Raw genomic sequence first — 11750 nt, 5'->3', positions numbered from 1 at the left:
CCGCCGCTAGGTGGCAGGCGGCTCATGGACGCCTGAAACCGCTCGCTCGGGAGCCGACAGCTGGGATCCAGTGACGTCACCCAACACGGGCGATGATTGGCTATTTCTCCGATGACCCAGGGGGAGGAGCCAGCGGCAGAATCGGAAGCGTCGGGTACGGCAAGCGCACAGTGTCCTCAAGATTGTGCGTACGCACCCAGGACCCCGGCGCCGACCAGCTGCAGCCCCTCCTCCGGCCTGAGGGGGCAGAACGGGTTCCTACGTGACGGAGGGAGGAACCTGCTGAGAAGGTTCACACTGATAAAGGCTGGGCTGCCCTGAGGGAGGAGTCACCTTGAGAGATGGGGTCACAATGACTGGTGGAGTCACTCTGAGAGGTGGGGTCTCACTGCGTGGGAGGAACACACAGAGGAGGGGGTGCAGCACTGAGGGGTTCTGTACACACTGATGGTGGCAATATCATACTGAGGAAAGGTCCCCGGGAAGGGCAGGAGTCTCACTGACCAAGAGCAAGAGTGGGGACTCGGAGGCAGGGGCGGGAAAGCGTTCTTTGAGGGGGCCGGATCTTGCTGAGCAGTGGGGTCTTGCGGAAGGAGGGGCTTCCGTGCAGGTGGAGGCTTCTCTTGAGACGGTCGTTTGCACAAAGTAGTCAGAGGGAAGTCCAGGCTGGGTGGTCACTGGGCGGCGGCACTGGAATCTGAACTTCACTCGGCGGAGGCGGGATGGAGTGAGGAGGAGTCGGGGCCAAGCCAGGGATGGGCCGGCCAAAGGCTCGCTACAGCCCCGGGGTTTCGTAACCAGCCGAGAAAGTAGAAGGAGTTAGAGAGTCCAGAGGTTTAAGGTGTAGGGGTCGAAGAGACCTGGGAAATGGGCAGGCTGGGCCGGGGCGCAGGCCGGGACGGTGGACAGGTTGCTGGGCTGCCTCTGGTTGTGCCTGGGCCTGAGGGGTCTACTTTTCTGCCCTGCTGTTTCATGGAGCCCAAGCATTGGGCGGGTTCCTGAGCCCTGCCCTCTACGGACAGTGACCCGAGGGAGAGGAGAAAGGACTCTCAGGGCAGCTAAAAGACGTTTGAGCTTCGCTTACGCACAATCAACCCTTAATTCCCTTCCGTTATTCAAGCTCAGCCCCGAACTTACTTGACCCCCGCGCCGCCGACCTACTCGCCTAGTCGTCGCGGCCACCGAGTGGGGGTGGGGCGCGTACCTGAGGGGGCGTGGCCGCTGCCCCGAGGCCGGGCTAGAAGGAGTTAAGCCGAGGCCCGGCCCAGCCCCGCCCCCGGCAGGCCGCGGAGCCTGAGCCCCAGCGGCTAAGCTGAGCAGCCGCCGCCCGCCCGCCCGCCTCCGCCTGCGGGGAGCCAGCCCGCCCGCTCCCGGGTGAGCCGCCGCCACCGTCGCCGCTGCCACCACCGCCGCCGTCCGACCCAGGCCCTGCGCGGAGCGGAGCAGCGTCCACCCCGGCCCAGCTAGCCGGCGCGGCGGGGGCGGGCCCGGGATCTTCGGGAGATCTTCCATTCTCGGGGCGGGAGAGGGAGTCCCGGCGCCCGGGATCGGGCTGGGCCAGCGCCGATGGCGAGCGCGGCCTGCCCGGGCCCCGGGGACCCTGCCATGTGAGGCAGGCCCGGGCTGGGGGCCCGGCCATGGCCGGGGAACGGCCCCCACTGCGGGGCCCTGGACCCGGGCCTGGAGAGGCGCCGGGGGAGGGGCCCCCGGGGCCGGGGGGCGCTGGCGGAGGCCCGGGTCGGGGCCGCCCCTCCTCCTACCGGGCTCTCCGCAGCGCGGTGTCCAGCCTGGCGCGTGTGGACGATTTCCACTGCGCGGAGAAGATCGGGGCCGGCTTCTTCTCTGAGGTCTACAAGGTAGGACCGGCCGAGAGGGCAGAGGGGCGGGACCGAGCCTTCAACGGCAGGCTGTAACTAGGGGGCCAGGAGTGAGGAGAAGAGGGCCCGGGCTCAGGCGACCTGCCCAGCGCTTGCCGGCCCTGTCGCCTCCAGGTTCGGCACCGACAGTCAGGGCAAGTCATGGTGCTGAAGATGAACAAGCTCCCCAGTAACCGGGGCAACACGCTACGGGAGGTGCAGCTGATGAACCGGCTCCGGCACCCTAACATCCTAAGGTGAGCGGCCCGGCCCCTTGCTGGGCAGCTTGCTGGCCAGAATGGAAACGCGAAAATCCCGCGGGAAAAGTGGGAACTGAGGAGGAGCCAGGGCTTGTACAGGGCTCTACCCTCCTGTCTTCTCCATCCTCTTCCAGGTTCATGGGGGTCTGTGTGCACCAGGGACAGCTGCACGCTCTTACAGAGGTGAGGATAGGCCAGGAAGAGGGGAACCCTCCACACCACCAAGGAGAAAGGGAGTCAGCGGGCCTGATGGGTCGACAGAAGAATAATGAGAGGCAGCAGGACCGCTTCCTGGGGAGGTGTCCCTGAACTTCCCTTTGGGCAAACCACATATAAAAGGCCTCAGCTCGTCTCCTTCCCTGCATCCCTAGAACAGTGTTGTCCAATAGAACTTTCTGCAGGGATGGAAATGTTCTCTACCTGTGCTGTACAGTACTGTAGCCCCTAGCCAGTAGGCTAGAGCACTGGAAATGTGGCTGGTGTGACCAAGGAAGTAAATGTTTAGTTATATTTAAATTTCAATAATTTTAACTTAGCTTAAAAGACTTATCCTTCTTTGTGATCCCTCCTGAGTGTTCCCTGGCTTATAAGTGGGAGACCTAGAATACAGACTGAAGCCTGACATTGTCTTCTCCTTCACTCCAGTATATGAATGGGGGGACCCTGGAACAGCTGCTCAGCTCTCCTGAACCCCTATCTTGGCCAGTCAGGCTCCGCCTGGCTCTGGACATTGCCAGAGGCCTGCGGTACCTGCATGCCAAAGGTGTTTTCCACCGAGACCTCACATCCAAGGTAGGCTAGCCAGGTGGGTGGAGGTGTAAAAGGGGGGTTGAGACTATTAGGTTGTAACATGGATGTTGGAATGTAGATACGGGATGTATTAGGGGAGGGCACTGGGGAATGTTGGGGGCCTGAGTATTGCCCTGTGTTTGGAGTGTTGGATGATGTTGCAATATTGGGGTACATTGGAGAACTGGGAGATTAGAGAGGATTGGGGGTACGCTGGAGTGGCAGGACTTTGGGTTATATATTAGACCAGAGAGCAGAAGGTGACGAGTGCGTGGGGATGCTTTATGTGTATGTCAGAACTGTCTGGTCCGGCGGGAAGACCAAGGCTTCACAGCTGTCGTGGGTGACTTCGGGCTGGCTGAAAAGATTCCTGTGTATAGGTGAGGTGAATGCTCCTGTTGCCGTCAAACCTCCCAGAGGGCCCCTATCTGAGTGAAGCCCCTAGGGGCATTTCCCTTGGGGTGGAGAGGGGGCTCACTTCATCCCCTTTTGCTGGGGGGGGGATGCTCGAGTGGGATGTTTCTGACCACCTGCCCCTGCAGGGAAGGGGCAAGGAAGGAGCCATTGGCTGTGGTGGGTTCCCCATACTGGATGGCTCCAGAGGTGTTGCGGGGTGAGCTGTATGATGAGAAGGTAAGACATCAACCCTTCAGATCCCCATAAGGCCCCATCCATTCCAACAAGAACCCAACTAGACATTCAGGAGCCCTCACGATTCCCCATGCCCCTCACAGGCACCTTCCAACACATGAAAACTGTCAAGATCCCTGCCTCTCAAATTCTGCTATATTCTGACAAAATTCTGGAATGAAAACTGTCAACTCCTCCCCCTGACATTATTATCTCCTCCCCCCAGGCTGATGTCTTTGCCTTTGGGATTGTCCTCTGTGAGCTCATTGCCCGAGTGCCTGCGGACCCTGACTACCTACCCCGTACCGAGGTGAATGTCTCTAGGTTTGAAAACGAAGGAGAACTCCTGACTTGGCAGCTCACAACCAAGGAGGGCTCCCTGGAGGTTGAGGTCCTGACTGGGGGGCAGAAGGAGAACCCAGGGAGGCTGACTGGAGGCCCCTCCTCTCTGTCCCCATAGGACTTCGGCCTGGATGTGCCTGCTTTCCGAACTCTGGTGGGGGATGACTGCCCACTGCCTTTCCTGCTCCTGGCCATCCACTGCTGCAGCGTAAGTGCCTCACTCTCCCTCCTGCTTCCTCTTCCGCCCCCATCATGAGCTGACTTGGCTGCCCTGTGGTTCCTAGCTGATGGGAGGAAAACTCAGGAATCCTCTTCTGAAACACTGAGTGAAGCTGCCCCTGTCTCTCCCCATCAGATGGAACCCAGCACCCGTGCCCCCTTCACTGAAATCACCCAGCACCTGGAATGGATCCTGGAGCAGCTGCCTGAGCCAGCCCCCCTCACCAGGACTCCCCTGACACACAATCAGGGTAAGTGAGCATAACCTTGACCTAGCTAAGTCCCTTTGTGTCCTCTCTCCTTCTTAGAACTCAGAGAATTATCTGGGGGAGGCTAAGTGTGTTTATCAGTTGAGAAGCCTGGGAGTCGGGGTGGGATGGGGTGGGAGGACATCTCAAGGAAGACAGTTTTCTAATGCTAGAGGCTGAGGGAGAGGAGGAAGGAAAGAAGAGGTAAAAGGGAGCTAGAGGTGACGTCCCCCCTTTCCAAAGCATGCTGTGGGGCTCCGTTTTCTAAGCTCTAGTCCTACCAGCCTCCTGGAGAATAAGGAAGCCCCCAGGGAGCTATGACTACATGCAGAGAACAATGACCCCAGATTCTCTGTCTACAGGGTCTGTTCCAAAAGGGGGTCCTTCTGCTACACTTCCCAGGCCAGACCCCCGGCTCTCCCGAAGCCGGTCAGACCTCTTCCTGCCCCCATCACCAGAATCACCCCCCACCTGGGGGGACAATCTGACTCGAGTCAACCCCTTCTCACTACGGGAAGACCTCAGGGGTGGCAAGATCAAGCTCTTGGACACACCCAGCAAGCCCGTCGCCCCCCTGTCCCTTGTACCACCATCACCACTGCCCTCCACCCAGCTGCCCTTGGTGACCACTCCAGAGACCCTGGTCCAGCCCGGGACACCTGCCCGCCGCTGCCATTCACTACCCTCATCCCCTGAGCTCCCAAGACGTATGGAGACAGCACTGCCAGGTCCTGGCCCTCCCCCCGTGGGCCCCTCGGCTGAAGAGAAGATGGAGTGCGAGGGCAGCAGCCCTGAGCCAGAACCCCCGGGACCACCTCCCCAGCAGCCCCTGTCCGTGGCCACAGACAACTTTATCAGCACTTGTTCCTCGGCATCCCAACCCTGGTCCCCTAGATCAGGACCTCCTCTCAACAACAACCCCCCAGCTGTGGTGGTAAACTCCCCACAAAGCTGGGCTGGGGAGCCCTGGAACCGGGCCCAGCACAGCCTGCCCCGAGCTGCAGCCCTGGAGAGGACAGAACCCTCGCCGCCCCCTTCAGCTCCCCGGGAGCCGGATGAGGGGCTGCCCTGTCCCGGCTGCTGTCTTGGCCCCTTCAGCTTTGGCTTCCTGTCCATGTGCCCCCGCCCCACACCAGCTGTTGCCCGCTACCGCAACCTGAACTGTGAGGCGGGCAGTCTCCTCTGCCACCGAGGGCACCACGCCAAGCCACCCACGCCCAGCCTGCAGCTGCCTGGGGCACGCTCTTAGCAGTGGGGCCTGCGGTCTCAGGCCTCCACCTTCGGCCTTCAGGACACCCCAAGGACAGAGCTCACTTGCTGGACAGTGCCAGCCCCAGATGGGCTGACTGGCTCTTCTCCCCATGTAGGGGAGCCTCAGCATGGACTGGAAGGACAGAGCACTTCTAGTCCAACCCCTGGATGGGCTCGCCATCCCTTGGGGATCACTGAACCAGACACAGCATTGCTGACACTTGAGACTAACACGTGCAATTATTTAAAAATATTTCAATAAAACTGCCTGGCTGGCTCCGGGCCGCCCCTATCCACTCAGCCCGTGCGCCCTCCTCCCACCCCCCCATTCCACTATGGGTGGGTCTTGGGGAGGCCAAAGTTCCTTCTAGAGGCTTCTTCAACCTTTTCCCAGGAGTGGTCCAGTTTCTGGAGCAGGGTTTCAAGCAGGCAGCAGGCTGGCTAGACGTGTCAGGTGTGGATCAGCCCTTGGCTGGGGCCTGCCCGCAGTGAGGGAGTGCCGGGGAGTGAGAGAATGATCTTAGGACTGCAGGCCACAGGTAGGGATGAGGGCCACAGGCTGTTGTTGGCATGAGTGTCTGGAAGAGTAAAGCATCAGTGACCTCTGCAGTTGACTGTGCCTAAACCCTCACCCAGCTCGTCCGTCTCCTCCCCAGCTCCCTGGACAGCCACGGCAGCAGCCTCCCTTCAGTTCTAGGCCTTACCTGCCCCTCTCCCTGCCCAGCCTACCCTTACATAAGCACACCAAGCCACTGGAGGCTGTGGATGTGACTGTCATCGCCAGATACAAGTTCCCTCGGACCTCTGGGCCCCTGCGCTGAGTCCCTCTGCCCTGGCACTCCCCATGCCTCAGCCCCACCCCTCACACTTACCTAGCTCAGTGGTGCTCATCTGGAAACCTGAAGGCTGCCATCTCACAGATGCAGGGAAGAAAAGCTGAACATACGTCTGAAATGCTATACCATGACCAATATGTTTGTACCTTGACACATCTTGAGATTTGACCAGAGGACCTAAAGAGTAGTGAAGTGGAAATGGGATGTGCTGGAGACCCATCCTAGCCCATCCTCCCTTCTCTCTCCTTGCCCTGCATAAAACCTGGCCCAGGTGCTAAGTCCCCCTGCCTGCTTAAGGCCACATCTGGGCATGGTTCAGGGACAGATGTCTGGACTGCAATTAGAACAGGCTTTAGGACCAGGGGAGAGAAAGATCACCCATGGTCTTAAAGATGAAAACTCCAGTTAGGGAACATAAGGAGGTGGCCACCCTGTTTCAGGGTCCCTGGGGTTGATTCTCAAAGTTACCCCACTGCTCCCTTGCTCACTTTTCCTGGGGCAGCCCTAGTGACCCAAGTGGTCCCTACTGAGAAAGTACAACCTCAGTTTGGGTAGCCTTGTCAAGGGGTGGGAAGTTGGAATGCTGGTGTTCATCAGCTGGGAAGCCCTGGCTAAACCCTCAGCTTCTCCCTCTGCTAGATGGCATAGGTCCCAACCTAGTAATTATTTAAAAAACAAAAAGAAGTACGTGTCAGGGATTTCTAGGTACTGAGGATAGAATAGAAAATAAGATTGTCCTAAGGAGTTAGGAATCAAATAGAGGAAAGAGACAAATACGCAATTACAATATTGATTTGTGGAAGAGTTTTGACAGCAGCACCTGGGGAGGAAATTACTGCTGTGTGTTTATGACGGGATCATGGAGTTGAAAATACCCAAAAGTCCTAACGAACTTACCCAGAGTAGTATGCCTTCTGCCCACTGGAGTCAATCCAATATGAATCTTCTGAACCAACAAGTGATGAAAACGAACTTGAGCTGATGTGTCGAAAAAGCTGGGGAGATTCAGAAAGACCAGAGTTGGGTGGAGAGTGATGAGAAATATGGAAGAAAGCGAACACCCTAGGGAGGCCTCTGAGCTTTGGCAAGAAGGCTGTGCCCTTCTTTGGTACATGACAGCTCGTCAGTGACTTATCCCAGCATCCTTCAAGTGCCACCCTGCAGCTGCAGGCTCACGGTTCAGCTTGCCTCCCAGCTGGGTAAGAATTTCTGCCAGCCTTTGGAGGGGAGTCATTCTGTGGTCTGTTCTGGTCCCAAGGAACCATTGCCTACAATGCAGCCCACCAGGTATGGGACCTCTCTGCCTGAGTGGCCACAGGCCACCAAGTCAAAGAACCCGTTAAGCAGCTCAGGGAGCTGATGAGCAAACTGAGATACAGATTAAAGCAGAGATGGTTCATAAGTCTCAGCTCTCATGCCAGCTCTGGTCAGTGAGTAGGGGCTGCTCGGAGCACTGTGCTGAGAAGATGCAAGGCTGTTTCCAAGCTCAGTGGGAAAGAGTATTGTGACTGATTGTCAGTGTCTGCCATGGAAAAGGAAGGCATGCCCCGGCCACGTGTGCACTGCCATTCCTGACTCGATGACATGTATCCCCTTACCTAACAGTACCCACTACAGTCTGTGGATAAGGCTATGCTTACTGAATAATAATGAGTTTCAGTGCCGGTGGCCAGCTTGGAGGACAGAGATTCACAAAGATCTTTGCTCTTCTGCCAACTTTTCCGAGTAAGTGAGAAGTAAAAGCAGCTTTTCAAGTACTGTATCCATCCCACCGGACAGCAGGTGTCTAAAAAGCAGAAAGAGTGTGACAGCAGCAATGCTTGGCATGAAAGTGACTACTCAGCAATCTGGTTTCTGACAATATTCCCCTAGGGTCTAATCTCGCCTTCACGGACTCCTAGTCCTTGATCTTTGCAATCTTTCTTTCTGTCGCCTCCCCTGGAAATACCATACCTGTGTATACTTAGTAAATGCTTTAACATTCAACAACATCACTTCTTAACAATCTGGGAAGTTTCTTTCAATAGAACCAGTGTTACTACCCCCGATTTCTGAACAATTGCGGTCCACCCCGACATTTTGGCTAACATCACCTGGGCCCCCATACCTGTTCATGGGGCCTCTCATCTCCTCCGCCCCCTGAAGCATCCCCACTGCACATCCAAGAGCCTCCCTCGGCACTGGCCACCTCCTTCCCTCACCACTCTTCCGCAAACAGACAACCTTGGGTCCTGTTTTGCAGAAACTGTGAAGTCTCCATTTCCCTCTCCACCTCAAAATTTCTCTCTTCTCTGTTTTTCTTTTCCTGACTATCTATATGAAATCAACATCCCTCTTTCTTTAACATCCACACCCCAATCTGTGCTCCTGATCCCAGCCCACCCCTCTCCATTGCTTTGTTCCATCAGTCCTACCTCCATCACTCAAACTCATTCCCTCTCCACCGGCTCCCTCTCTTCTCTCCAGATTTTCATATGTCCCCACCCAACTACCCCCTTGAGCTACTGTCCTGTAGCAATTTAGAGGAATAAAAAGAAGGCACTGTGGCCAAACTGAAGGTGAAGGGATAAGTGGCATGCTGAAAGGTAGGCAGGGGCCTTGGAAGTCATATTAAGGATTTTTTACTTTTATATTATGAGGAAGAGAAAATCAATGTAAGGTTTTACATAGGGGAATTTTGTTCACTAGCTTTACTTTATCTCAAGTGCCTGGACACAGTGCTAGGGCATATAATATATATTCCATAATCGTTCATGTAATTAATTAATTAGAATGATCTAGACTGGGATGACATGATCAGATTTTTGTTTTTAAAGGATTACCCTGGCTCCAGTATGAAGTATGGACTCGGGTGGGGGTTGGAGGTAGGAAAAACATTCAGAAAGCTGTTGCAATTACCCTTACAAAAGATGGGGATGGGCAAAAATGCAAATGGATATATAGATTTGGTGATGGGAAGTCCACCGAGTGGGAGATGAGGCATCTGTCAAAAGTGATGGGGAAGGGAGTGGGGGAAGGAGTTACAAAGAGTGAGCCGACCACTGCAGAGGTTGCCAGGCAGTGCTGAGAGACTAGAGCTTTTGGTGGCACTGAGCAGAATGATTGTACCATTTGTCACATCTTGGAGCAGGCCTGGGCAAAGTGAGTAGTTGGGTTCATCCAGAGTTGAGATTTGGCCCATCAGGTGCACCAGAAAGACAATGGAACAAAGAAGCAAGGGGTTGAAATGATGGCTCCCCAAACCCAAGATGGGTAGGGAGAGAAGCTAGGACAGGAGACAGCTTATGGGCAGGGAAGAAACAGGGGAGTCAGCATGCTGGAGGCCTCAGTGAGGTCAGAGAAGTGTGGGGAAGCGTGGAGGCAAGGTGGGCAGCTGTGATCAGAGTGGAAGTCAGAAACCGTCCTTTCAGTAGAGGAGCAGTTTGGGATGCCAAGGTCAAGGGTGCAGGTATGGGAATGGGTGGCAGCCCTGGCATGGAACTGAGAGTCACAGAGGGTAAAAAGGTAAGAAGGGCAAGTTGGGGGGTGTCTGCATATAATCTTGCTGTCTTAAGGCTGGGGGAGCATCCCAAATGCCCCTGGAGCTAGACAGAGCCTAACCCCAGTAGTAGTCCATAAACACTCCAGTCCCCCTGGGCCTGGTGTCCTGCCTAGACCCTCAGCTTACTTCGGCACAGCCTTTCCCCTTTTGTGTGTCCCTTCCCCCATCTCCACCTACTGTCTGGGCTCCTGCTTGCAAAATGGTTGGACACCCCATCCTAGTTCCCTAACCACACTTCATCGTGAGCGCTGAGAACTTCACCTGCCTTGCCCCACCGCCAGACTGCACCTTGTACCAGTCAGTGATTCTTAACCTTTGGGAGGATCCCAGATGTAGTGAGAATTAATTAAATTTGGGGATCCTGTCTTTAGAAAAATGAGCAAACAACCAACTTCACATCCAAATTCAAGGGGTTCCCAGATCCTTGCCACTGATGTCAGCCAGATGAAACCTGAGTTTGCCATGTGCTGCTTTGGACAGTGTGATTTTGGACAGCTGGCTGCCACCCCCTTTTCCCCCCGACAGGATCAACCTTAGAGCTGGGTGATCCCCTCAATCCAGTATGTAGCTTGGTCCTCCTCCCTGTCGCTGAGGCTGCTCAGCTCATGTCAGCCACCACTCTGGTTCACTGCCCCTTTCCTGAACAACTCACTGGGCCCTGGGAGATAGGCCCCTGCCACTAGCGTCTCCTGGCTTCAGTCCCTCCCTCACAGCTGCCCGCCCCCCTCTGTCCCTCCCCAGATACCTTGTGATTGGCACTGGAGAAGGGGCTTCATTGTGTCCCGAATGTTGCTCAGCTGCTGCTCCAAGGCGCTCCTGTGCTCCTTCTCACCTCGCAAGTTCACATTTATCTTCTCCTTGTCTGACTCACAGGCCCGCAACTGCTCTTTGGCATTCTGGTGATCCCTCTGTTCCACCTGTAGTGCTTCCTGACTCTGTGCCAGCTCTCTCCTGGACCCATGCAGGTCCTCTTCCCTCTGCCCCAGCTGAGTTATCTTTAGGCGGAGCTGCTGCCTCAGGCTGCTGTTAGTGGCTTCCAGAACCCTGTTCATCTGCTGGAGCTGCTGAGACGCCTGCAGATCTGTTTGGCCATAAAGAGAGATTTAGAGGGCATCTTCTCCAGCTGTGCCCTGTTGTCCTGAGACTGCAGCATCGGCCCTTTTCCTGCTTCTTGCAACCTTTTGCATAACAGGCCGAAATATAAGATCCGACTGTCTGAAGCTTAAGGAGGTACGGGATTAGGAAAGGACAATTTAGGAAGACAGGGCGCTCTACGACAGACCTGGCTGGAAACCAGATCAAAAACTAAGGTTGTGGTGGTAGTGACTATGGGCCTTGCTGAGGAGGGACAGCTTTGGGGAGAGTAGGGAAGAAAGTCATTTGGTGTAAGCGGGAAATGGGGACAGCCTACTCACAGCGCACTCCCAGGCAGGTGGCGGCCACTCCTAACAGCAGGCAGGTGAGGAGCAGGCAGAGCAGGAGGTAATGCCAGCAGGGTGCACGGCCTTGGGGGACAGTGGGATGGACGAAGGACCTTCAGCCCCGGGAAAGAATGTGTAGACCAGGGATGGGTGGGTGGGGGAGATTCCTGGGTAAGCATCCCTGAGAGGGTGCAGAGTTGAGGGGACAAGCACGGTGGGTGTTGTTGGGTAGTGGAGTGTTTTTTTTTTTTTTGAGACAGAGTCTCACTCTTTTGCCGGGGCTAGAGTGAGTGCCGTGGCGTCAGCCTAGCTCACAGCAACCTCAAACTCCTGGGCTCAAGCAATCGTTCTGCCTCA

General features: G+C 55.9%; 2 protein-coding genes across 3 annotated transcripts in view; one reads left to right on the top strand and one right to left on the bottom strand.

The window, feature by feature from the left end:
• Positions 1–163: 163 nt before the first annotated feature.
• TESK1 (testis-specific kinase 1) lies at positions 164–5887 on the top strand. Of its 2 annotated transcripts, none has more exons than XM_012656912.1 (10): positions 164–1856; positions 1992–2113; positions 2251–2299; positions 2762–2908; positions 3203–3285; positions 3448–3538; positions 3762–3845; positions 3996–4085; positions 4233–4347; positions 4958–5887. In XM_012656912.1, exons 1-10 carry the CDS (start codon positions 1638–1640, stop codon positions 5038–5040), a joined length of 1083 nt encoding a protein of 360 aa, XP_012512366.1. In that variant the 5' UTR covers positions 164–1637; the 3' UTR covers positions 5041–5887. The 2 variants fall into 2 exon arrangements, with proteins under 2 accessions (XP_012512366.1, XP_012512356.1); XM_012656902.1 differs by having other exon boundaries at positions 4707–5887.
• A 272-nt stretch (positions 5888–6159) lies between these two features.
• Positions 6160–11750, bottom strand: part of CD72 (CD72 molecule) — a 7050-nt gene continuing 1459 nt past the window's right edge. Inside the window, exons 4-9 of the mRNA XM_012655897.1 lie at positions 11388–11477; positions 10718–11053; positions 8072–8217; positions 7329–7426; positions 6468–6587; positions 6160–6173 (exon numbers count right to left, since the gene is read on the bottom strand). Of these exons, the coding sequence (XP_012511351.1) occupies positions 6473–6587; positions 7329–7426; positions 8072–8217; positions 10718–11053; positions 11388–11477 (785 nt within the window). The 3' untranslated portion in view covers positions 6160–6173; positions 6468–6472. The remainder of the gene's footprint in view (positions 6174–6467; positions 6588–7328; positions 7427–8071; positions 8218–10717; positions 11054–11387; positions 11478–11750) is intronic.

The sequence above is a fragment of the Propithecus coquereli genome, unplaced genomic scaffold (genome assembly GCF_000956105.1).
Source record: "Propithecus coquereli isolate 6110/MARCELLA unplaced genomic scaffold, Pcoq_1.0 Scaffold114, whole genome shotgun sequence".
In the NCBI taxonomy this organism is placed as follows: domain Eukaryota; kingdom Metazoa; phylum Chordata; class Mammalia; order Primates; family Indriidae; genus Propithecus; species Propithecus coquereli.
The sequence above is the reverse complement of the archived record's forward strand: the minus strand, read 5'-3'. Positions and strand labels throughout refer to the sequence as shown.

Excerpts from the sequence above, each read along its gene's own strand:
- TESK1 (XM_012656902.1), top strand. The coding sequence starts at position 1,638 with ATGGCCGGGGAACGGCCCCCACTGCGGGGCCCTGGACCCGGGCCTGGA. Across the intron at positions 2,300-2,761 it reads AGCTGCACGCTCTTACAGAG|TATATGAATGGGGGGACCCT; the intron begins GTGAGGATAGGC and ends CCTTCACTCCAG. Across the intron at positions 4,348-4,706 it reads TCCCCTGACACACAATCAGG|GGTCTGTTCCAAAAGGGGGT; the intron begins GTAAGTGAGCAT and ends CTCTGTCTACAG.